The 27,837-nt window shown below is 33.4% G+C and overlaps 1 protein-coding gene across 2 annotated transcripts; it reads right to left on the bottom strand.

Annotated features, from left to right (window-relative positions):
- LOC117102611 (bifunctional UDP-N-acetylglucosamine 2-epimerase/N-acetylmannosamine kinase-like) lies at positions 1 to 27,080 on the bottom strand. Of its 2 annotated transcripts, none has more exons than XM_033242984.1 (12): positions 26,848 to 26,981; positions 20,918 to 21,150; positions 19,919 to 20,523; positions 6,970 to 7,182; positions 6,533 to 6,620; positions 5,540 to 5,750; positions 3,826 to 3,955; positions 3,526 to 3,594; positions 3,145 to 3,297; positions 2,854 to 3,036; positions 1,489 to 1,605; positions 1 to 840 (listed from the first exon to the last, which is right to left on the bottom strand). In XM_033242984.1, the coding sequence occupies exons 1-12, from the start codon at positions 26,905 to 26,907 to the stop codon at positions 605 to 607; spliced, it is 2,298 nt and encodes a 765-aa protein (XP_033098875.1). In that variant the 5' UTR covers positions 26,908 to 26,981; the 3' UTR covers positions 1 to 604. The 2 variants fall into 2 exon arrangements, with proteins under 2 accessions (XP_033098875.1, XP_033098876.1); XM_033242985.1 differs by having other exon boundaries at positions 605 to 840; positions 26,977 to 27,080.
- Positions 27,081 to 27,837: the final 757 nt, after the last annotated feature.

Genomic DNA, 27,837 nt, shown 5'->3' with positions numbered 1-27,837 from the left:
GTATAATAGTAGTAATTTCCAAAATTTTCAATATTCATTTTGAAAAGAAGCCCCCTCTTTACTTTGCAAAATTAGCCTCGAAAGGAAGCCCATCTCAAAAAGAAGCCCATCCAAAGTTCGCAAAAAGAAAGAAGCTCAGGGCTTCAAATTGCGGTTTTACCTGATCTATGCAATTAATCATGATTCAACATGGATTTAATGTTTTGAATCACAAAAGCAAGTCTAATACGTTATAGTAAATAAAAGCTCATCAATGCGTTTTCACCGAAGTTCTGTTGTGTGTATAGTGTAAATGTGCTCTGTGGCATCACTATCAGATCTAAGAATTTTAATAAAGTTAATAATTGTAATAATAATATTAATAAATCTAGTTGTATGTGTAGTGTATACACTATGCACTAAATTTGATTTAACTGTAAATATCGGATAATATTTGAGTCAATTTGGGACTCATACACATAATTAGATTTCAAATTTATGTCATTGTTTTCATTATCTTGTAAGTGTAATTATAGACATCCACTATTTCCAATTACTTGAGAGTTCTAATATCGATGCACTGCAGTAATTCTCCATGATATGCCAACCCATCATTCAAGCACACTTAATAAGCACGCCTTGTTGCATACTCGAGCACAATACTGGCTGCTCCTAGCAGAGCTGGTTCAGTGAGTGCTGAAGCCTTGATATCAACGTGCCTAGCCGATCGCAATGCATCCTCATCTATCATCCTACGCACCTCATGGACGTACAATGGTGCAAAAATTCCGCATAGAATAACGAGGGATGGATTCATCACGTGCAACATACTAGTAACAGCAGAGCCCATTGCTTTTGCACCTAAAAATCAAAATATATTTTACCAGTTAATAATTTTTCCTTAAAAATGTAAAACAATGTACACATAGACTAGCAAATACAAATACATTTAATATATAAAAGTGGGGTGTTATGAAACCACGAAAAAACCTGGGACAATAAGGTAAAACTATTGATGAGATAACATGAACATTCATTAGGAGTGGATGAACCTTTATATCAGGGGTTCAAGCCTACACTTTGCATTTTGTTTTTGGAAAGGCACCTACCCTACATTCATTTCTTTAAACCCAGGAGTATTAAATGGGATGCTGTAGAATTGGATATATTTGTCCATGCTGTATTAAGCATGTGTAAGCATGTCTAGGAAACTTCTTCTGGGTGGTGGCACATTTAACAAAGGTAAGACGCAGTAAAACGTAATGATGGCATATAAAGTCATCTGCGCATACTTTAAGTTTTCATCGCATGGATTCTAGGATGCAATTTAGCCTAATCTACGTTGTGCGGAGAACGTAGGACAGTCGCGCAAGAGTGAATCTGTTCTAGCGTCACATAGTCATGCAAATCGAAAGCTCCCTAATGACAACAGCACCAGTGGCTTTAATCCCCATAAATTCCTATGTTGCCATTAAATTATTTTTCAGTATACATAGAGTGAGCGCCTACCTAGATCTAGTACAGCCTGTGCCTTTTGATTGCCAAGTTTCGCGGCTTGAATGAGATGTTTGGCGCTGATTTCTGCATCACCATCTTGCTTGTAACCATTGGTGAACAGTTCACCGGCTGCGGAATGAAATACATTCAAATTAAATTAGTAGCAGATAGTAATATTCTGGTATTTTCAACACAACTTTAAAGGCAAACCTTTTTTCACTGCTGTTTTACTACAAAATTTCTTTGACAAAAAAATATTGTATGCATGTTGTGGCGAAATGGTTAAGTTGTCGCACAGTCCAGTATTGAGTAAATGAGCTATAAACTATGGGAGCTCAAAAAATTGCCTAAAAATCCAAATTTGTTTTTCACTATAGATCAACAGTTTAATGTCTTATTAATCATGTCCCAAAGTATTAGTTCTGGAAGGGGTTAACAAATTGTTTATTTAACGTTATTTTTCATAGTTCATTCTATTAAACAATGTATGCACAAATAACTTTGAAAGGCAATTACTCAAAATCCTGTTTATCTTGACTCTAAGAGTACTGCACTTTCACTTTGCAATAACTTTGGCTTGAAATGTCCAATTTGAATGAATGACCCCTCATTTTAAAGATCACATACTCAGGTATCTGAAAATACCAATAACTTGAATTTCAATTTTTGCTACAACTTAGCCATTTTTCCACAACATGCCTCATATATGTAGCAAAGACAAACCAAACCAGTCACTACAATCAATTTTTAGTTATTAATACAGGGTTAAACAGTAAAACGAGAGCTATAAAATGGTAAAAGAATCATTTAAATTCAACATTTCCTTATAAAGTTGAAAGCGTTTAAACATACAGATGTTTAAAGAACAATATTTGAGAAATCAGCCTTCAAAGTTTATGATTTTGGGCATTTCTAAGGCAGAAACCATCACCAAATCGTTAAAAAGTTTTAACATTGAAAATAGGCAAAATAACAGCATAGCATGATGTATAGATATATAAAGGTTAGTTCAGCGCAATAAAAGAGATTTCAAAAATTTCTACATCCCAGCATGTTTTGGTCTTTATCTCTAAAACACGATTTGCAACGAGTGACTGGTTTGGCTTGTCTTTGCCACATATATAGTCATGATGTGATGTCATCATGACCATATTTAGGCATGTCACAATTCTGTCAAATAAAATTTGCTAGTCTGGCCAGATTATCCAGATCACCAAATTTTCATTGACAAAAAACTGTGGTATGTCCATATATAGTCATGATGTGCCTATATACGGTCATGATGTGATGTCATCATGACCATATTTAGGCATGTCATATGTTTTTGTCAAATAAAATTTGATAGTCTGGACAGGGCTTTAGAGAATGCTGTCTCACCTTCATTGAGTTTGACTGCTGCCCTCTGAAGTGCAGCACCTGATGCATAGGCTTCTGCACAGCCGCTGCTTCCACACAGGCATGCAGGACCATCCAGAGACACTTTGACATGCCCCAGTTCAGCAGCGCAGAAATTATTGCCGTGTATGAGCTTTGAACCAAGTACAATACCGCCACCAATTCCTGCAAAGATTGGGAATACCATATTTATTGGGTGTAGGTACTAAAAAGTTTCGATACTTCACTAAAAATTACGTGAGTAGAATGTAAAATTTTGAAGCCATTACATACCTGTTCCTGTGGCAATTGTAATAAAATCTTCAACATTTTTGCCATGACCAAACTTCCGTTCACCTAGGGCAGCGCAGTTTCCATCATTATCAACCCAAACAGGAAGGTGCAGCTTGGCTGAAATAGGCGACCTAAGGTCAATCTCATCCCATCCTGTGAATAAAAGCCAAGAAGAAACATTAGCAGATGAAGTCCACATAGAATGAAAGGTATTCTAAATGTTTGCAATCTAGATATATTGCATCAATTGTGATCCAAAAAACCTTTTTTGCAAAAAGCGGTGTTTTCATTGCTTCATGCTTTAATTTTGTTTTCAATAAAGTAATACAGTAATATAAGAATGTCATGACAGATTAAAATATTTTGGTTGAAAAAATTTACCATCAAGAGCTTTGGTTGAGTGCATAACAATTCCAGATCGTGGATTTACTCTTCCACCTGTACTAATGCCTGTAAGAGAATTTTTTTTTAATAATAATTAACTTCAGAAGAAATAAATCAATTAAAGTAAAACATAATTATCCATTGAATACATAAAAGGGTGAAAGGAAAAGAATAAGTAATCACAAAAAACCATAACGAAAAATAATTAACCAAAGAATAAATCATTAAAAAAAGAATAATTAACTACACAATAAAACAAAAAGGAATTGACCAATGAATAATCAACAACAATCATACCAACTCCAAGAACTCTGCAGTTTAGATCTATAGCTTTTACGCTAGCCTCTTGGAGCATGTTCAGCAACTCTAATAATTTTCCCTCGTTGGTGTCTGGTGTTGATTTTGATAGCTTATGAACAATCTCTCCCTGGAAAGTAAAAATAGAATTAAAATTTATTACCATCAAATTAAGCAATTTAAACTAGAAATTGCAAATTGCAAGTGAAGTGCTGCGAAGTACAACTGCATATAAATGTTCTTTGAACAAAATTATTTATGCGAGTCAAGTGAAAATAATGAATAATAAAAATATAACAAATATGGGACACGACCCATTGTCTATATTAGAACACTTCTCATTGGGTAACAAAGTCGTAATTTTTTATTTTTGTCCAAAAGTGTCTATAGTGGTGAATTATGGTTTAGGTTTTTTTAAATAAAGTTTCAAAAATTTCTATGTATGTGGAAAATGTAGTTGATTACCAAAGGTTACAATTTTTATTTTGAAAACTGCACGGTCTAGGAAATGTACATTTTTTTATGTGGCAAGTTTCCAAGCGCGGGTTTTTTAGGGGCGAGTTGACTGCCAAAGAGTGTTGCCAAAGTGCGAGCCAGCGTGTTGATCACAAGTGCGAGACATCACAAGTGTGAGCCAGCGAGCCATGACGTCACGACAATAGATACAAGACATTAACGAGTTGTGCGAGGTATCAGCTGAGATTTGTGGAGTACAATTCAAAAAACAACTATAGGTCTAATAATGAATTATTGTGATGTTAAATAGACAACGTTAGCTATCAAAGAGCGACGTTGTTTTTCATTGGGACCTTCGTCCCTTCAAGGCTAGGCCTATACCATCCTAGCTAGTCTAGGCCTAGTGTAGGATAAGGATAGCGCGACATGCGGACGTTGGTACGAGTAGATTAGTCTACAAACGTCGCCTAAAGTAATTGATTTTACCCGGCAGAACAAAAGAAGGAAACACCAAAAACTCCTCAAAAGGAATATGCTTAACCTGTCTCTTATACACAGCTAGATGTGTATAAGAGACAGACTTGCAGGTGACACTATTTTTGGCGAGAGATGGATAGGCCTAGGTGTGCAAAGAGCGAAATCGTTTTGTACTATTTCACTCTGGTAAATACACTGTCACAATATGTTTTATTGTACTTCTATGGGATTGAGATGATAAAAAAGAATGCTAGCTTTGTTTGGTGTGCTTTACGACAATAAACAACAGGTTGATACACCCAGCCAGGCACCGTTTTAAAAATATTTAATAAGCACGAAAAATGTACTCACTTTTTATTATGAAGTGTTTGATATTATGCCTAGGCCTACTTAATACTAGTTGCCAAACTAACTACCCAAAATATTTCTATGCATTACCGTGATTTGACATTTTTCCAAAAAATTATCTGATTCTCATGTGAAAATTTATCGGAAACTTTAGGCCCCATTTCCGCAGCGAAAAACAACAAAATGGCTGCTTTCTAATAATTTATTGGAAAATAAGTCCTGTTGGCAACACAGCCTTAGACTTTATTGAAAAATCGAAAATACAATCCAGCATTTGAAATCACACGCTTATGTTTATAGTAGGATTATAGGAAGAATAAAATTCGTAAAAAGTGTACCTGGTGAAGTTCCCGATATGAATCTATATGTAAGGACCTGATCAGAGTATTTTAATTTTGAGAATTAATTATTGATAATATATTTATAAACTTACTGAGTTTGTGACTATCGCGACCCTAAGATGCGTTCCACCTAAGTCAACTGCGAGGGCGCTCTGAATTTCAAGAATATGGTCAATATCCATGCTCTTGCTGTCTGGCATCGGTGGGAAGACAAAAGACTTTTGGATCTCATCTTTTAGACTCATCGCTTTCAGGAATTTCACGATACGAGGGACAGCTTGACCATCACCATAAATGTAAGACCTGTAAAGTATACACAATATATATTTCACAATTTTATAATTTAAAAGATGACCTTTAGGTCGAGGTTTGCTTTACAGAAAGAATTCTTGGTTATGTTTCTAGGTTCATTTTTCCTAAACTGCACGACATTTGCATGACTTTATGAATTGGCAATAATTGGGTTTTCCAGATGGTACTGACTATATAGAGTGTTATCATTTATCAAACGGTAATAAATTTAAATAATAAAATTCAATATTTGGCTTGCTTACTTTGTATTAAGTTATCTGCTAAAAATTAAAAATTAGAATGAGCTTCCTCAACAATTGGAAAAAACATGTGGCAAAGACAAGCCAAACCAGTCACTCCTCGCAAATATGTTTTTGAGAGAAAATGGTCAAAACATGCTGGAATGTCAACATTTTGGAAGTCTATCTTATTCCCCATTTCAATGTTAAAACAACAATTTTTAACTATTTGGTGATGGTTTCTGCCTAATAAATGCCTAAAACTCTGAAGGCTGATTTCTCAAATACTGTTTTTAAGCAACTGTATGTTTAAACTCCTATAACTTCATAATGAAAAGTTGGATTTAAATTATTCTTTTACCATTCTATAGCTTTCATTTGACTGCTTAACACTGTTTTAATAGCTAAAAATCAATTTTTGCAAGGAGTCACTGGTTTGGCTTGTCTTTGCCACATATACAATTCCTAATTTTATTGCATAGATTTATGGACCAAATTTTTAATTTCAGATATTCTTAGGTTTCCACTGGCCACCATAACATGACATTGACTTACGGTGGGAACTGTTTCTGAAATTGAATATCCAAAGCATGTTTGATCTTCGTTGTTGTGTCCGCATCTCGACAGTGAAGCACGTTCTCACCTAAAAAACAAATTTTTTTTTCCAGTTAAGGCAATAAAATACACATTTAATTCAATGTGCTTTAAGTTATATTAATCATCTATGGTATGGTATGTGATAATAGCATAAAGTCCCCACCGACCTTGGTATTATACATTAATGTGTTATATACTACTATCATGTAAAACCGTGTCCTATACGCCAAACAAGGTACGAAGTCTTTTGTCAGATATTTTGCGCAAGTGATTGGAAAAATCATTACAAATACAAATGTAAAATAAAACTATTATTACTAAATTATATAAATAACACTGAACTATTTTTCAAATGAATGGGTGCTATATACTCAAATGAGAAAAACACCGATTACCTGTTTCACGACCAGTCTGCCTGGAACCAAGGTTTACAACAGGGGTACCAAAAGCACCAGCCTCACGTACACCAGCACTGCTGTTACCTATCATGCAACCGGCATGTGCGATAAGAACCAAAAACTCCTCAAAAGGAATATGCTTAACAGGTCTAAACTTGGGATGATGTTCAATGCCCTTTAACCTCATTACGCGAATAATCTCTTTACTCCCTGCAAAAGTAAGAAAGAGAATCAGTTTAAGTTGACAGTAATAATTAATTTATAAGCTTTCTGTTCACTATGTGGCATACAGTATGCTACAAACCTCAATTGATGGTAACAACCGTTTGGATTTTAATGTTCAAACAGTCTTCTCAGAACCATATATGTGGCAAAGACAAGCCAAACAAGTCACTCGTTGCAATTCATGTTCCAGAGATAATAGCCAAAACATGCTGGGATGCTAAACTTCTTGAAATCTATTTTATTGCATTAAACTAACCTTTATATATCTATACATCATGCCATGCTGTTATTTTCCCCATTTTAAATGTTAAAACAAAAATTTTTAACGATTTAGTGATGGTCTCTGCCTGAGAAATGCCAGAAATCATAACTTTGAAGGCTGATTTCTCAAATATTGTTCTTTGAACAGCTCTATGTTTGAATGCTTGTAACTTCATAAGGAAATGTTGGACTTAAATGATCCTTTTACCATTTTATAGCTCTTATTTTACTGTTTAACCCCGTATTAGTAACTAAAAATCTATTTTTGCGACCAGTGACTGGTTTGGCTTGTTTTTGCTATAAATATACTATCAATTGAGAATCATTTTAATTATTAAAAAATGACTGATGATATCAAAGAGTCCATATGGATCAGAATATTGATACAGCCAATTGATAGATTACCTATATTTTTATATACTTTTTATATATTTGTATTTAAGTGGGCCCCTGAACATCAGATATATTCTGTAAGGGTCGCCCACCCAAAATATGGTTTTAAATAAATAAATAATATTTAGAGGGAAAAAAACCATGAATGGAGATAAGGGCGCCCACATCCCGAGTCACATATACGAACTTATTGTTATGAAGATGATGTTCGTGTAATGAACATCAAACTGTTAGTAAAGGTTAGTTCAAGATACATTGTTTTTTTTAATAAAAATTTTCTCACATCATATCTACAAACCAGATGAATATTTCCAACTATGATTGATGATAAACTTTTTTAAGGGCATGGCAAAAGGCTAAAGATATCATCTAGTGCCATTTAACCTCATCAAACAAATAATATCTTTATTCCGACCTTATCATGGGGGTCCATGATTGTCCAACAGGGAAATTATTAGTTATACACATAATGATTAACTATAATAAAATGTTTGAATGAATATTCAATGGCAGACCATGGTCAAACATTTTTTTTAGCAATGTACTTTCTATATCAACAGCTGTTTAAATTGATACACCACTATATTGATTTCACTGTGAAATGGTCAGCATCTAAAATACAAAGCTATTGATTCCACCACGCAGCTCTCTCATATCTCTAACAGACATGACTTACACACTTATCTCAGTATAGTCAACACTGCATTGTTCCATGTTTTAATTTGCGAATGTTCTGTGTTGGATATATTTGGTATAATGTGTAATTAGTCTTGTATTATTAATACACTCACAGGATTATGGCTTCACTTTGTATATTATGTTGCTACTGTTTTTGCAATAATAGGGCTATAAAATTTGATGCATCTAAATATATTACTGTACCATGAAATATAGCCGCGGCCCTTATAATCCTTTTTTTAATCTTTAGTGCGGCACTTGAAGAAAAGACATTTATTCAGAGCGGCGCTTATTACAAATTTTTGGAATGTTATAATGGTGCCCTGTGCTACAGTACACTGTAAATAAGCCAATCTGACCTGTTGCAATGAATGTTGTTACTTAATGTGAGAAATTGGATGTGTTAGTGTACTACTAACACAAAACATATCTTCAAACCTGTATTCCTAATTAAATGCTGCAAAATTTGATCAATTTCCTAATAAATGCTTTGGTGCTTAGTATTTGAAAGTGAAGAAATTCATGTTTTGCGCAGCATTATTCAATAGCCTTGCTTATATGAGAGGTACAAATCAGGAGTATTTATGCTATTCTTATTCTAAATTTATTCTGTATATGACATAAACAAATAAATGTTTGTATATTTTTTGTTATTATGTTAAGTTAAATTGAAACCAGTATTTTGGAATGTTAATGAAATAGATACTGTAGTCTTGTCTTTTAATTCAGCTTTAGGCACTAGGGCCAAAGATATGCCAAACAGTGAACTAAATCACTCTTCAAAGTGGCAATCCCATCACAAGACAACAGGGGCTGTATGGGCCAGTACACCGGGGTAACCTCTTATCATCTGGACAGATGTACTGGGTTTTTTAAAGTGCACGAGCCATTTGTGTACACTTGGCCTACGGTTTATAGTCCTTATTCGAGAAGACTTGTTCCACCTCCAGAACCATAGGCAAGCGTGCCGTTCGAACCAGCGCCAATATTATGGCTGTAGGCTGCGACGCCCCTGCCTTAACTGCTCAGCCATTCAACTCGTCATTTAATTGATTTCTTAAACAAATACATATTTTGTTTATGAGGAAGCGCCAATCATAATCTACAGTACACAATAGTAATTTTATAGTATAATAAATTCTCCAAGTATAGAAATGCACGCCATCGTGTCGGGATTCAATATTTCGACATTATTTATCATTTCTGATGATGACATAATTAATACTGGAGTACTGTATATATTATCTTATCTGAGATTAATCAGTAGACCTTTCAATATTAATTTATACACTATCAACCAGGTGTCCATAGGGGTGGCTCCTCATAGTCAATATCCACCTACACCATAATTTACTAAAATTTTCTCCTTATACAATGGACACATTAGTCCTTTTTCAGGTGGCAAACAAAAGGAATTGGGAGTGTCTATAAATGCTACAATAGTTACCTATGCAACCATAAGATCTGTACAGTATTTGAGTAATGCTTTTATCTTTTAACAATAAGACCAATACAACTCCAAGTTCAAGTTGAATGAAAAATATCGGAGCAACAGATTTGCTTGTCATTCACTAGATAACTAGACCATATGTACTAAAATCTAATATGTGAATTCATATGGTATATTTTATCAATTATACCCTTGAATTAAAAACTAGAAAGAGTAATTAGTTTCATTGCCAATTTAACAGCTGTATAAACAATAGTGATCTTATATTTGTAAACAGCCTTTCTTTGCTCTATGATTTGACTGATAATATTTAGTAAACAGGTCTCTAAGTTTGGGAAAAAATAAATTGTTTTGATCCTCTAGAAAATGAGGAATTGACAGTCTTAATATAATGTCCACTACTGTACCTAAAGCTGTAGGCAAATAATAATGATAGTATCTGCTTTGGTTGAATTCTCAGCCTCGATACCTGATTGTGGGTCAATTACGTATGTAACAATTTTTGGCAATTCATGCCTAAAATAATTCAAAGCAACTCTTAATTTTACTGAAAGAATTCAGCAGAGCCCTATTTTATTCCAAGCATACCCTAGACTTCTGCCGAGGAAAGACTGGTAGATCAATTGGTTAGTTCTAAGTTCTATATTTTGCTATAAATACCTTGTAAAATGTAAAGTAGAAATATAATTACTACAGTTTTATTACTTAGTTAATTAGTGTTTGTATTCCCTTTAAATGTGTTAGTAAATATGAACCTATATTTGGTTTATTAGTTCTAGCTCTGTATTAACTTGCTAAAAATACCTTTAAACAAATTTTATTTTATTTTATTTATTTTTATTATTTTTTTATTTCCCCCATCCCCACCCAAGTTGAAATGTATTTCCTAACATGACTGCAACTTTGTATATAATACGGTACTGTAAGACTACCGTACCACATAGGCCTACATGCCATGTCGATAAGTTTTACTTTGTTTATACAGTACATTTTTAGTTTAACTTACTTCTAGTTTAAGTTTATTTTTCTTATATTTGGATGCAATGTTCGGTATTGTCCAACGTGTGCCACTGTTACGAAAATGATATCCATTAAATTGAAATTGAACGTAATGTATGGGCGGGGCTGATACCTGAGATGGGCGTAAACCTAATAAACTTGGTAACTGTACTTACAATGACATTTTTTTAAATTTTTCAACCTTGTATAGTACCTACCAAAATAAAAAGAAATATAAGAATGGAAAAATAAGAACCTTGAAATGTGGTGATACAACAGTCGAAAATCCTCGAGACAATTTTATAAAAATGATAAAACACTGGAAGAATGTAAACCAGTTTCTGTAAAACAGTAATGAATGGTGAAACACAAAAAAGGGTTCTATCATATTACAGGCAGATGTGGTTTGTAGCCTAACAAAACAATAAAACACAAAACTGTAAAATGATTCACAGAACTGAAAGAAACACGTTCAAAGAAAGAAAAATTTCATGGAAAATGGCAGGAAAGATATCCTAGGTAAAATCTGAAAAACTTTTAAAAAATAAACTTAAAATATTGAATGCTCATTTGAAAACAATAAGATATCAAAACAATTTTCCAATAAAATTTGTCTTTTATAAGTTTTCACTGGAAAACTAATAACATATTACAAAATAGGCAAATTCAATCATTGACATTCATTTTTCAAGTTTATTATAAACTCAATACCTACTTACTGATGATGACTGTGTAATAATACTCAGAAACATGTTAATTAAATCTTGGTTTATTGCTTTCAAATTTGTGTTCATTATATCCTGTCGATCATTTGGATCCATTATTCATGCTTTGAGTAACAACAGTTATGTTGTAAGGATGAATGTAGAAGACTAGGAAAGCTCTCAAAAAAATAAACTGAAACTGCTGATTTAGATATACTGTATATTATTATTAATTAGTTAATGATTTCTTTGCGATGTGCCTCTGAACAGTTTGTATTGAAAGTGGCGCAATATAAATAAGGTACGTTATTTTTTTTTGTTTTTTTTGTTATTACCTTGCTAGTTGGTGATTGAAAATGTTTTCTCATACGATTCAAGCTACTTAAAAGTAATTAATTTTCAAGTTTATATTAGATTTCAGCAGTATTTGTCTTTCAAAGCTTTGTCCACTATTATAACATTTTATGTGACAAACAAATGTGATATGCCCATATTTGGGTGAAATATGACATCATGATGTCCATATATGGGCACATCACACAAATTTGTATGAAATTTGATAGTGTGGACAAGATTTCCTTCTAGGAAATCTGATTAAATGAGCTTTCATTGCATTTTATTTTGCTGCGCATACTGGTACCCATCGGCACTGACTTCCGTGAGACAATTAATAATGAAGTAGTAAAACTATGATCAGTAGGGTAAGAATGCTTTGATCTTTAGTTTATTCATAGCTATGTCACCTACTTAAGTATATAAATTATAAGCTTGCAAATATGGATAATTTTTCATTCCTGATGATGACTTAATTAATGTTGAAATATTGAATCCCGACACGATGGCGTGCATTTCGATACTTGTAATGTGCATTTCGATACTTGTAGTATGTTTTATACTATCTTATCTGAGATTAATCAGTGGGCCTTTCAGTTTTTAAGTAGTAAAACCATACAAGTAATTATGGATTTGCAGGAGACAAGTTATTTTCCGGGAGATACTTGCTTGCTTACGGGAGTGCGGGAAGCAGCCCTGATTTCCAGGAGACTCCCTCAACCTCTGGGAGACTTGGGACCCCTGTTGTCGGCTTTTATATGAACCAACAAGTGGCGGAATAATGAACCTTCATCGATAATGATGTTATAACAGCTATTATGTATTGTGGAGCATACAGAATATGAATAGCCTCAAAGAAACCTTTGTTTGTTGACAACAGAAATGTGTACAATACATTGTTATTACAGAACATTATGTTTTTATGATTTGTGTAAATAGTGTGTCGATGGTAAAAACGGGAGTGGATTACCAGTTGAGGTTGGCCAAACTATAACTGAATAACATTATATCTACACTCATACTTTATATTACAAAGACACTGTTAGTTAAAACTTAAACAAAAGATGATATTTGTCTGGAATGGCTTGAAATATAAAAACGAACTGATGAAAGGATTACTATCAAATAGCATATTTTTGTAATTAAATTGTTTTTTGTTTTTTGGGGGGTTTTTTTGTGGTCCTGATGTTTTGAGGATCATTAAATACGAATCTGTAACTTGTAAGTGGCTGCAAAGAAGGTCACATGTAATTTAGTGAATAATGAAAAACAAATAAGTAACTAAACAAAAAACAAAAAGTAATTATATAAATTTAAAACAAATTAATTAAATAAAATTGAAGATCATTATTTATTTTAAATTAAAAAGCATATGAAAAATAATAAATTTGGTTATCATAAAAATGTGAGAATAGGGAATAAAAATAAATCGAAGTTAAATAATCAAATTGAATTCATCAAATAACACAATTCTACTTTTAAAATAGGCAGACTTGGCTATTATTACACCAGTCTTAAAGTAAAATTTTGATAATTCTGATTGGATATTTTTATTCTAATCCAATCCAATCACACAATAACACCCAATCAGAATTGGTTTAAGACTGATAATGGTGTTACCATAGATGGTGCTTTTTAAAAATAATTAAGGATTTCACTAAATTGAAATGTCTGATATAATTGTTAATTCTTTGAATAAATAACCGATAATCGGACAGAGATCAGTGTTGAGCATAAAAAATGGTTCAGATAGCCTTTACTGACATTCAGCATCAGGCCTAGAAAGAGAGCGTTTTCTAGCTAAAAGCTACTAGACAGGCCGTACACTAAGGTTTTTAATTTATTTTCATTGGACGCAACGAATCTGCCACTGGCTTAAGATTAAGATTTACTGTACTATGTAAACATATTCTTTTCTGGAAAGCTCAATTAAGACTAAAATTACTAACTAGAAATTGCAAATTGCAAGTGAAGTGCTGCGAAGTACAACTGCATATAAATGTTCTTCGAACAAAATTATTTATGCGAGTCAAGTGAAAATAATGAATAATAAAAATAATATGAGACACGACCCATTGTCTATATTAGAACACTTCTCATTGGGTAACAAAGGTTAAAATTTTTATTTTGAAGACTGCATGGTCTAAGAAGTGTACATTTTTTTATTATGGGGCAAGTTTCCAAGGGCAGGTTTTCTAGGGGCGAGTTGACTGCCAAAGAGTGTTGCCAAAGAGTGTTGCCAAAGTGCGAGCCAACGTGTTATTTGATCACAAGTGGGAGACATCGCAAGTGTGAGCCAGCGAGCCATGACGTCACGACAATAGATATCGGCTGAGATTTGTGGAGTACAATTCAAAAAACAACTATAGGTCTAATAATGAATTATTGTGATGTTAAATTGACAATGTTAGCTATCAAGGAGTGACGTTGTTTTTCATTGGGACCTTCGTCCCTTCAAGGCTAGGCCTATACCATCCTAGCTAGTCTAGGCCTAGAGTTGGATAAGGCTAGCGCGACATGCAGACGTTGGTACGTGTTGGTTATTCTACAAACGTCGCCTAAAGTAATTGATTTTACCCGGCAGAACGAAAGATGGAAACTCTGCTTTTCAGTCGTCTTTAATAGGCCATTGTTTTTTGACAAACAATGACCTTTCAGAGGTCAAATTGCTGTCAAGAATATGAATTGGCTGCTTCGCAGCAATTACCCTATGATAGTCTTTTTTTATCAAATTATTTAGTATCATTATCATAGCGAAGGTCAGAGGATGAGTAAACTTACGTGGATTCAGTTATCAAGTTATGATAACATTGCACTGTAAGACCACTCCTTCAAACAAAGTGAGAGAATAGCGGCTTCAGTTCTAATCGTAAAGTGGGTGTCATTTGACATTTCAGTTAAAAATAACCATCAGAGTACACCCCAGTATCACAAATTCCCATCGTAATCAGATGATTTGTTGGAACATATTATTCAACACAAGCGATTCCATTCCTATCAGAATTCACTTATCAAGATCCTAAAACCACCCAGATTGGTTTATATTTTACTTAGTAGAAACAATTTCTCTACCATATGGGTTTAGGCCTATAACAGTCCTTTTTTTTTGCTATCTCAAATTGAACTTTTTTTTTCTCTCAACTTTGCAAGAGTTATTCTGCCAAAAACATTTTCAAAAGTAAAGGTATTTTATTTATTCAAATTGATGGGTTTAATATTAAATAACAATCTATGGAAGGATTTTGATTCATATACAAAGATGAACAGCAAAAATTATCTTTGTTTGAGATTTCCCATCCCCTCCCATTTTTCCCCCAGTCCCTAAATACAGAACGCATTCTACAGTACTGTATGTCATAACTGGCAAAACCATAGAATGTAGTAGGCTGATTCAAGCATTATACAGCCATTATTATTTACATTATTTTATGAGTTACGTGGCTTCATCACTAAGGATTTGGCCTTCAAACATGAATTACAGTACGCTGTTTATACAAAAGCATATGGATACAACCTGTTGTTTCAACACAAGTACAGCGCATTCTATTGAGCGTCTGTACAAGAGGTATGCCCTCTTTAACAGCCAATCACATGATGGAATGTTACATTTTATCAGTAAGCCTTTCAAAAATGAACAAGTAGGGAGACAACAATAAAATAACAGCCGCTTACAAAATGTAAAAGAAAATACCAAACATCTGCTAGGGTTGATCGTCCCATGCAGCCATTTTGGTAAAATATACACTATTTGTAATGATGTAAATAAAAATAAGGAAACAAACAAAGCAAATCCAGGAGTTTTCTTTAAAGAGAACTCAAAATATATACTTTTTAAATTCTTTTCAGGTAGAAAATTTAGGGACTTTATTAATGTCCCCTAAAGGATAGGCGTTGCACTTTTGCTACATTCTCTAGAGTTAAAAATATCATTATGATTTAGGGAGCCCAGAAAATTGGATTTGGTTTCTATTATAATATTCATTCAATAATCCACTGTACCCTAAAACGCTATATGTACATCATGGATGGAGGGTGTTTATATAGTTCTTGTGTATTGCTTTAATGTTTACCCAAAAATATTTACAAGCAATAGGACACATAATACCATGAGCAATAAAATTCATAACAGGTGTTTGAAAATTCAAGTTTGCTTGTTTACAAACTTTCAACAGATTTGAAGACGACGTCAGCTTCATAAAGACATATGGACACACATTCATGGATTGTAAAGGTTCTTATTGCTTTACAGCAGAGATGATTCCATTATTTTTAAGGGTGTTTTGAATTGAAAACAATGGAAATTGTTGGTTTATTCACTACATACACTAATTAATCTGTATTTAGCGACTTGCTACATGAATGTAAATAGATTAAAAGCAGTAATTTGCAATAATATATTATTTATACTTGAACTTAGGCTATGTTCTCACACGGCTGCTAACGGTTAGCAAGATCCGGATCCTGCTAACCGTTAACTGCCATGATGATTGAATCACTGGACAATAAGAAACTGGAAATTGTAAACATGTACGTGTGATTGGTTGATGATAGAAACGTGCTCACTTGCTAACTGTTAGCGGTATCCGGATACTGCTAACGGTTAGCTCCCAATCCGGATACTAGGGCTCTTGTGAGAACCAGGCTTATATCTAATTCATTATTATCTTCAATAATGACTTCAATAATGACCCCATAAAGAATCAAAATATTCATTGAATCCCAATACGATGGCATGCAGTATATTTTAATCTTTCGTAATAAATTATTGCCCATGAATACCAATCTGTGTAACTAGTATGTGCAACAAGTCAAATCCTAAAATAAGAACTCACATTCTACCTGGCTTTTGTTTTACGACCATCTTTATGCTGGTTTTATGTTTATGTTAAATTGATGGTTTTTTAATTGTACAGTCGAGTCCGCCTAAGTTGAATCTAATGGGACTGGCATAAAAAGTTCGAGTTATACAGATTTTCACTTGCACATTTTCGAAAAAAAATTAAAAAATATTATTATTAGAACAATATTATGTGTACTCAATGCCCTCAAAATCGAATTTCACACAAAATCGAACATTTTTTAAAGTCCCAAAATCATTCCTATTCTTCTTTTAATAAAATACTTTCCGAAAACATGAACTCCCTATTCCAAATCTCCTACGATTTGTCCAATTCAGGACAGTAACACTCACTGAAAAAAACCAGATGATAGTTAAATAGTCATCGTTTAACGACAAGCATACCAGACGCTGTGAAAACGAGACGCTTAGCTGTACTCGCATTGCCAATGAGATTATCTGTTGATTAACATGACACACCAGTAGACGTTTTGTTGGTTAATTATGAAGTGAAATTTAGGTACGCATTCCAATGTTTTAATAAGTGTATATTCTTGCTTTTAATCCTTAAAAACAATTTGGAATCAACCTGAAATAAAGACGAAACTCAACAAAGCAAGTTCCTACTGGTTACTCTTTTCAGTAGACATCTAATTCAAATTCGTTTGATTCGTCAGTGTAAATTGCACATGCACCTCATTCATTCTATTAAACTCAAGACGCTTTTCAAAACATGTTGGTTATTTAATTACGGAGGAAATTTGTAGAGAATAAAATCTAATTTGTTAGGTTTATTTAGATTTGACTCTAAAATGATACCATGAAGGTTCCTTATTTGTTTTTTGTTTTGTTTTATAAATTTGTTTAATTAAAACATTCTTGATTACACCGAGCTTGTTACTGTCACACACTGAAACTTTGGGCGAACTGACATTATCACAGCCGAAGAACGTGTCTAGTGCAAAACATCCCACGAAAATGGACCAATTGGCGGGCAGGCAGAGTTTTGGGGGCATGACCTGTTCTGTTTACAACTAGACTGCCGACCAGCAAGTGGCATTGCCCAACAAAGAATGTGTGCTTGGAAAAACATAATCAGACCTAAAGAAATGCACGCAAAAACAATATAAAAGTCGCATCAAATTTTATTGGTAATAATTAAATTTGCTGAGCAGTACAGCAAAACAACAGGTACTGTACGTATTATTAAATAATGTGTTGAATTTGCGTAGGCTAGGCTACTGTAGGCCTAGTCAAAAGAATCCAGGGCTTTGGTTGATAAATTAATTAAATAGCTAGGCCCTGACCACAACAAGCTTGTTCAAAATGGATTCAATACAAGTTCTACAAACTGAACTGGACGAAAAACTGAACATTGGAGCCGGTCCGGGGGTGTGTCTGTATTGTGAGAGTAAACTGCAACTTACAACATACGATCGTCTGAGCCAAGTTCCACAGCGCGTTGTCTGAGACGTTAGTTTTGACATGGCTAACTTGTTGCCGTAAAAGGATTAAACTTTGTATTTTCCCACGACTGTGTATTTTTCCCATGTGCGCTACTAAATTTGGAACTTCAAATTGTGTGGTTGAAATTACTTTAAAATCGGCCTATCCGGACCGGAAAATTCCGTCGATATAGCCGAAATTCGACTTATAAAAATTTGAATTAAACAAACAATTTACACAGTAAATACATAGGAAAGAATTGGGACTTAAACAGAGTTGACTTTGGCGGACTCGACTGTAATAATTTCGTAAGTTTTAGTATTTTTCAGCTAAATAAAAATGTAACATCTGTTCAAAATCCAACATTGCTCAAAGTACAGATGTTGGAAATGATCTGCTGAGTACTATGTGATTTGGGCTGTCAACTCTAAAATGTTAATGTATAGACAGTAATTTTGTACTGTGCCTTTGGATACAAGGCGCTTTAGGGTTTGGAGGTTCAAAGCAAAGATGTGGCTTTACTTGATTGCTGTCTAGAATAGAGCTCCACAAACATTTTACAGGGACCCACTTTGGTTATCAGTCCTTGACAGAGGAGATGAATTCACCCATTCACAGAGCTGTCAAAACAATGATGATAAGCAATGGCTTAGCCTAGATATCGAAAGCCCATACCTAAACAGTTTTCTAAACTAATTTTAATTTGAAAGCACATCGATTTTTTATCTTCTTTCAGTGACAGAATTTTTTTATGTACAGGGACATTGCTGCGCCCCACTGAAAATATCAGTGTCCCATTTTTTTGTCACGACCCACTGATCTAGGTTAATCCTGCTACAGGTGTGATTTTCAACGAAAACCATTCCCAGATATTATTCATAAAGATATTAGGAACATGCAAGTTTACATGTGATAAGCCTGGTTGAATGGATCACTAACCATGAAATAATACCAATTGTTGAAAAACAAATACAATTCAACAACAATTGCACACAACGCCAACAAATTCCATCCCAGGCGAACCATGTCATACACATTAACAAAATACAATATTTTGTATTTTGTGTCTTGAAATGATCTAAACAGACCTCTGGGAAGGCCAAAGTTCCTAGGCAGCCATTGACAAAATTAAATCCATGAACAAATTTTAAGATATATCAGGCACTCTACAACTACAAAAATGATTTTTTGTAGAAAAGTGCTCCGTGGCAAAAATTATGCTCTTCTCCTCAACAGTGAAGGTTTCTGTACCCACTCCCCAAGGGGCAGATCGAGGACTACTGGATTTGATCAAAATAGACATTCAATAATCCACTGTAGGCTAGATTGAGTGTTGGATGGAAGGGGAGAGGGGGTAATAAAGTTCTTGGGTATTGCTTTAATATTTATCTAAAAAAGTTTTTTTAAGCAATAGGGCATAATTACAAGAACAATACAACATGAAACATAACCAACAGGTGTTTGGAAATTCAAGTTTTCGACAAATTAATGACTTCAGTGTCACAGACGTACGGATGCATGTGCATGAATGACTGCAAAGGTTCCTATTGCTTCACAGCTGAGGAACAAAAAATCAGTGACAATAGGTAAATTGAGGAAGGTAGTTATGCAATCACTTACCGGCATCAATATTTGGAAATAGTATAAGGGTCATTGCACCTAATTGGTCCAAAGCGTCCAACATAAGGCCAAACATCTTGAGGGACTCTTGAATGCTTGTAGTTACCGGATGTAGTAATGCTATTACATATTCCTTTGACTTTGTTCCCGGTTCGATCCACTTGGCTATTACTTCATCATGGTTCGTTAAGTCCGCATGTAACAGTTTATCATAAGATGGGCAACCTGCCAATAATATACGTTCATTATCCTCGCACATTGTAAGAAGTCGGCTCTGTGCACGCTCTGTACAGCATGCGTGATAGTGAGCAAGTTTAGAAACAGCGTGGCGGATGCTATCATCAATTGTCCCGCTAACCTCACCGCCTTCAATGTGTAAAATACGTATATTCATCAATGCTGCTGCAGTTGATAAAGACAGAGCATCGAACCTGTCACCATGTACGACGAGTATGTCCGGATTAACCCTTTTGAGAACGTCTGGGAGTTTGACCAACGCTAAGCCTACCGACTCCACCATGGCTGCCTCATCTTCTCCTCGGACAATCGTGTGAAGCTTAGCATCAACCGGAAAGCCATCTTGTTCTATTAGCCTATAGGTGGAACTGTTTAGAGAAAAAAAAGAAGGTGACTAAATAAAAGCCATCAGAAATAAATGAATACGAACAAAATTATTATAATCATAATACAGTAATAAACTCGTCAAATGAAATATGTTTAAGTTATGATCTCTTTCAAATTGTAACCTATTAGCAAATTTATTTTAATATAAAACAGAAAATGCTTTAAGACTTCACACTGGTCAATAAATTTTTTTTAAATACAATTTACATTTACAATAGATTTCAGAGATAGTTATTTTTAGTTGTGACGTTTTCAGGATTTGAACTTAGGATCTTGGGATTTCTAATACAAGCACTCTCCCAGAAAACCAGCAACATAAATAACTACAGAAATTCTGTCTTTAAAATAGTTTTGAAATGAATTGCTTATGCTTACCCATAATCATCAATAAGATGGCACCCAAGGACGATGACGCTAAGGTGAAATGCTGGATCTTTATGCACCGCGCTCATTATTGGAGCAAGCTTAGAGTAATCGGCACGGTTACATGTTGCTATGCACACTCTCCTCAAGCGACTTGAATCACCCGCAGTGTCCATCTTCATTGTGGCGTTCATTGCGAGATCGTTGTTGTTATTTATGAAATTGTTGAAAGTTAAAAAAGCGACCTGAAATCAAGATAATGAAAATGAATGAACATTTTACATTAACATAGGAAACCAAATTAATCTCATAATGAGTTAATGTAGACTGATAAGAAAGAAGACTATTATTATGGTAATGAGCAAGCAGAGAAACATGTGTGGTGTATGCTAATGAGGCTTGTTGCTTAGTGAAAGGACACCGATTGAAGGTCATGATGAATAGTGGTGAACACCAGGTTTGCAAAAATCCATGTGGCATTGATGTATCAACAAAATACAATAATCTTATGTATGCAGTTTCAGCCATTTACTTAATATAATACAGTATACAGTAGATATTGTAATCCATGTAAGAGTTTGTGTTAAAATAATTAATTCATATATCATGCTATATTATACATAGTGTTAAATATAACAGCCCACTATTTTACCTTTAATACTTCCAATCTATTAAACGAAATCTATGTTACTGTTAGCAAACTACCGTAAAACCTCGAATTGAAGCCCTGGGCTTCTTTTTTTGCGAACTTTAGATGGGCTTCTTTTCGAGGCAACTTTTGTAGAGTAAAGAGGGGGGATTCTTTTCAAAATGAATGCTGTACATTTTATGAATTTGTACTATACAACAATAAATACAGCCACTGTAACATCAATATGTATAATGGAGTGTATTTAACTGGCATTAAAGCACCTAAACTACTGTATAAACCAAGCTTGTTTTTAATTTATTTTGTTGTTTTGAAATTCATGTACAGTGTATATACTGTACTATTTCGAAAAGAAGCCCATTGGCTTCAATTCGAGATTTTACAGACTCAAGCGGTATGATACTTACTGTAAGTACACATGCAAGAGATTATTTAACAAGTGTAACCCTGAAATCATTTCCCTTAAAAATCAAGTAATGAATGTGCAACTATGGTGCACCAATCAAATTTGTGTGTTAAATTGCAATAAAAGTCCTTAAAATCTATGTTATTTTCACAGGTACAACAGTTGAGAAGCTGTTAGAATCTTTCTTACCCCAAACACAACAGTGGAAATGTTTAAATTCTTCGTTTTTTTTTTAACTGACATATCGTTTTAAGCATGTTGAGCCATGTAATTGGTAACATAACACTGGGGTTCTCTACTTTTACATGCTGGATAAAGCACCTGGAACCATTTCATACATTATTTATGATAGCCTCTGAATGAACATCAGCAAGTACCGTTTTATACACAGAATTCTCTCCAAAATTTTTATTAATCCAGATGGTAAGGCAATCATACAACCATTTTAGCAATTTCAATCAAACATGCACCAGAGTTGAGCGCAAAATGCCTGTTTTTTCGCTTGAATAGGCACCAAGACGCAGGTCCACTATAAAGCTGGAACCTATATATATATTTCAAGTGTTTGTTCACACAAGTGGAATAATTCTACACATAAAAAAGACTTTAGAAAGAATAAATAGACTTTATGGATTTTTCAAACAATAATTCCATGATTAAAATAGGACCAAAAACTACCTGATTTTCAGTTAACCACAAAGCCATGCATATTCCAACAAGACATTGAATTAGCTCTATGCAAGCACCAAGGATCAATTTATATTCCATGAAGGGATCAAGGGATCATGTTCAAGTGTATCTATGTATTTGCTGTTTACTTCTTTTTCCTTGTTTTCACAAATGCTATCCTTTTTGATTTAAAAAAAAAAATAAAATAAATAATAAAAATCCAAGGTCACTACGTATAGACAACACTATAACTCCGATAAGGTGTATCTATTTCAAACGATCGAAAAAGAATGAGGACGTTGCATGGTTGCGGGGCCGCTTGTGCTTGGCGCCAGGAGTCGACCGTTCTATTATTTTTTCGATGGGTGTTTCTAGTGAGAGAAAGAATAGATATTAGTCGGTTTATTCAGGTATTAGTATTCACGAAGTAGACTGCCAAAGCAACATATTACTCTAAAAGTTGTACATTAGTCCTCTCAATCTCTAATGTTTACCACCCTAATTGTACTGTACTTGACCTGAGGAAAGCCTGATGGTCAGAAGAGATAAGCTCTTTTCATTTTTCAGAAATATAGCATGAGAAATGTTTTCATAAAATCATACATTGCTTAATTTTTGTGCATTTCTGATATATTTAAAGATGTATTGTCCCATGCAATATACCAAAAGTATCATAAAAATCATTTTTTTGATTGACTCTACTCATTTTGAAGTATACATAAAAATGATCAAATTGAACATAAAAATTAGTATTTAAACAACTTTTACCCATAATTTTACAGTGAAAAATGATAGAAACACACCAGTCAAGGAAATCTTTATTACTTTTATAATAATCCAAGCATAAAAATCAAGGCACATTTTTTTTTTAATTAAATAATTTCTAATCAATGCTCAAGTTTATAATTTGTATGTTACTGCAAAATGAGCAAGTTAATTTTAAAATATTTTTTATTATTTTTGTCATTTTCAGAGGACAATATATCTTTATTAACTAAATAGAACATCTAGTTTTGTGTCAAATGTGAATAAAATTAAAATTAAAGTTAAAATTCAGGTTATTAAGTCATCAAATAATAAACGAACCAAAGTTAAAATTCAGGTTTTATTAAATCATCAAATAATAATCGAACCAAAGTCCATTTTCTATGATCTATTAAATAGTCCATGAATACTAATGCATGCAATTATGCTGGACAATTATTGAGTTCTACAGAGATCCTTGACAATCAAGGCAATATAGGTTCTGTGACAATATGAAGCAAAAGTCAACAACTGATCATGCTGCCTCTACATGGTTTCAGCGTAAAACAGAATAGGTCCAAGTTCAAAGGTCACAAGGTGTTGTTATATTTTGAATGACAGGAACGTGATCTAATCCTCTTTAATAATTAAATAAATTTACTTGCTAAAGCAGTGTACTATACTGTTACGGGTATACGCCTACCTAAATCAAGTATGAAATTTTTGAATTGGTAATTTTTTGTATAATTTTTTTTAATGCATTCAACAGAAAATTAGAAATATAATACAAACTTTCTTTGGTAATTATTTCAGATATTTAAATAATTTATTATTTTTATAATCTTCGCTACACTTAAATTTTTAGCAGCAAATTTGCAACATTTTATTTTAAATAATTTAAAATTTCTTTCTGAAATGAAACTTAGTGTTTTTTTAAGTAATTTAGATGTCAATATAATTTTTTTTTTTAATGTTAATCTGCTACTCGTCTTATTTTTCTGACAACAGTGGATTTCTTACTTTCAGAAAGACTTCTATGACCACTCACGAGTCACAGGGAAACCTACTTGGGACCCCTGAATTTAGCTAAAGAGCACCCTCCAATTCGAGACCCCTTCTAATTCTGATACCCCACCACCATTGTCTTCAATCTTTTAACACAAACCTAACACTCATAAGTGGAGACAAAAACCAAAACCACACCAAATGTTCAGATTCCAAAGGTGGTCTTGAATTGGGAGTGAACTGTAGACCTACTAAACCTCTTTCAGACCAGAAAGGAACACAGCCTTAGTCTATAGATTCAGTGAATAGGATGCAACTCTTGTGTATGACGTCAAACCACCAAATTTCAAGTGTATGTAAAGACAAATGTCAAAAGTAATACAATGATAAGATAATTCAATACCCACACATCAGATACTATCTATTATCATTTACATGCTGAAATGGGCATTCAGGAATTAGCTTTAACAACTTGTTTTGCTCCTGCATATGTTTAATTGGTAGCAACAGAAACGAAATAAAATTCACTTAATTTCCTTCATTTAAAAAATAGTTCTTAGCTAATTTAATTAGACACTTTATACAAAAACTGGCAATGAAGCTATGAATCAACTCTATCCAATTGCCATCGTATTGGCCCCAAACCAGTTCAGAAAATCATGGAATTTTAATTGTTTTGTCTTATTTTTAATAATATATATTATTCTTCCTTATTTTCTAAGTTTATAAGTTTTGTCTTATTTTTAATAATATATATTATTCTTCCTTATTTTCCAAGTTTATAATTAGGATTACTCTCATTTCTTGTACAGTAATTCCCTGACCTCTCTTTTCAAAGTACAGTAATAAAACATGTTTTTAATTTCACACAATTTTAAAAAGTCATTTATACATATTTACTATTTATATCTTAAATGTTTTAAGTAAGAAAAAAAAAATCATTTATATATATTTATTATTATCTTAAATATTGGTATTAAGTAATAAAACATGTTTTTGAACCTGCTTTCCAGTCTTTATTTTTTTAAGTCAATATACATATTTATTATCTTATTCTTAAACATTGGTATTAAGATATTTAATATTCCTTCTAACATACAATACAAAATGTGTTTTACACATCGCAGCCAAAACTTGTTCACAGCTGAAACAGATCACGCTCTATTAAATTATCCAGTCCTCCCTAGTTTTGGATAGGCTGGAAGCCATCATTAGGCCTAACTATACTAAAATCATATTATTTTTAATAATGTGTCGGTAAATTTTAGTTCCATCATTTCTATGACATATTTTCATACATTTTGATGGTGAATGAAGTGAGCATCTTAAAGCAGTGTAATCTAGCTTATTTCTCCACTTTTTTATTCCTTGTTTTGTGTACTTATTTTTTTTAAAGATCACCAGAGGAGGGCAGAATAAAAATAAAATTTTGTTTTCTTATTTAGCAAATAGTTTTACCAAAAACATCCAGACGGAGGCGAAAATAAAAATAAAATGTTATTGGTGAATGTAAAATAAAATGGTTATATGCTTCCAAGTTATACATTTAGGAAGAAATATACGTATCTTATCTTTGGAGATTTCCATGGCGGCGACAGGGGTGCTAATTGGCCAAAAATAAAATTTTATTTTTATTCGACATCATCAATATTTGCAGTCGGCAGGTTCACTAAACAAGGTATAAAAAAGTCTCTCCTAATACGGGCCGGAATTGTGAGCATTAACTTTAAGTACCTTAAGATAAGACTTTTTAATTAACTAGGCCTATTATATTCCTTAATTTATTATTAATACAAAAAGTAATTTAGGCCCATAAAAAAAATTATTAGTTTATCACTCCCTCCCTCATCAGTTTTGGAGAAATTCTGATTTTATTTTATTTTTTTTAATCAACATATATTTTTATTTCAAACGGTCATTTTTCCATCTGTTTGTACTTGAAAAGCTCAGGATTTCTTGTAAATATGTTTACTGGTACAACAAAAAACATATTTTTTAAATATAAATTTTATTCCATTCTTATGACTTTTTATATATATGTGTCCCTAACCATTGATTTACTTGTGAACATTGGTAAAATGGGGGAAGGGTTAGCCAAAAAAAAAAACAACAAAAAAACTTCCCTCCCTCATCAGTTGTTATTCTTTGATAAGGTGAAAAACTATTATAATTTTTTATGGGGCCTTAATATTATAAGGTCCTCCTTAGCTCTAATTCAAGATAAATTTACTAGCAATAATTTAAAACTTGATTTTTATACACAAATCGATGAAAATCCAAAACAACATAGGCCTAGGTAGGCTACATCGAATTCTCTCATCTTTATTGCATAGGCCCGCCTACTCAATTCTCACTGCAAACTAGGCTATGCACCGCCCAAGCGACCACCAAGCCACAGCTAGGCCTAGGCACTACGGCCTAGCCTAGCCTTGTGAAACTAAAATATGATTATTTAAAAACAAAGCTTACATCGTGGGGGTCTGGTTGCAATGACGAACGCTTACAGTCCTTGTTAGTAAATGATGGCATATTTAGTGACCCTTGACTTGAAACTTGCTCCTATTCCCTTCATTAAAATGTGAAATGTGAATCACTTACCTCTGAGTACCAATTTTTATGTACCCGCCCAACGCGATAACTGAGTATTTTGTCCATTTGGTTGGCGTCATCCAATAGAAACGCGTGTTACAAGCTTGTCTTAAGAAAACAATGAAATCCCTAAACATGATTCCTGATTGGTGTCTTCTTTAAAATTCATTATTACGTGGCACGTAGTCCAGATAAGCGGGTTTAGGACTGTGTTGAATATCAATTTATCATAAACTATTCCGCAATTAAATAATATACAGTATCTGAGGATTTCGACCTTAGGAATTTCGAATTTTTCGTTTCAAAATTTCGAATTCGTCCTGGCTGCTACCAGGAAACTAGGTATATTTAAACCCATCCCCCTTTTATCGGAAATGATTTATAGTAGAGGCTAAATATGGTTTAACCTTAAACAAACTCTAATAAAAGGACTTTCTGCATATTCTCGTACGTCTATGCGTAAATAATTATGGAAAAATTTTTGCCGCCTTTTTATAAATGCGTTGACCAGATATTCAGGGTCAAGGGTCAAAGACCTTTATATAACATGTTCTGGGTCATAAGTCTTTAACCACTTGCTCTAAAAGCACAAAAATAGTATTTACACCTGGGTTTTAGGGGTCAACAAATATGGAAACATTTTTGCCTTTAAGCGATGACCAAATATTTAGGGTCAAAGGTCAATGACCTTTATACAACTATGATTGTCATAACTCCTCAACCAGTTCGCCTAGATGCACAAAAATAGTGGCTACACCTAGGTTTTTGGGATCAACATTTATTGAAACATTTTTGCCACCTTCTAGTAGCTACGTTGACCAAATATTCAGGGTCAGAGGTCAATGACCTTTATACAACATATGATGATCA

Source organism: Anneissia japonica, unplaced genomic scaffold (genome assembly GCF_011630105.1).
Source record: "Anneissia japonica isolate Jap-2015-1 unplaced genomic scaffold, ASM1163010v1 scaffold1489_len2284818_cov182, whole genome shotgun sequence".
Classification (NCBI taxonomy): domain Eukaryota; kingdom Metazoa; phylum Echinodermata; class Crinoidea; order Comatulida; family Comatulidae; genus Anneissia; species Anneissia japonica.
The sequence above is the reverse complement of the archived record's forward strand: the minus strand, read 5'-3'. Positions and strand labels throughout refer to the sequence as shown.

Bases quoted from the DNA above. Each gene is read 5' to 3' on its own strand.
- LOC117102611 (XM_033242984.1), bottom strand. From the start codon at position 26,907: ATGCCATCATTTACTAACAAGGACTGTAAGCGTTCGTCATTGCAACCA. The intron at 20,524-20,917 runs GTAAGCATAAGC...TTCTCTAAACAG, and splicing joins CATCTTATTGATGATTATGG to TTCCACCTATAGGCTAATAG. The intron at 7,183-19,918 runs GTAAGTGATTGC...TTACTTTTGCAG, and splicing joins ATTTCCAAATATTGATGCCG to GGAGTAAAGAGATTATTCGC.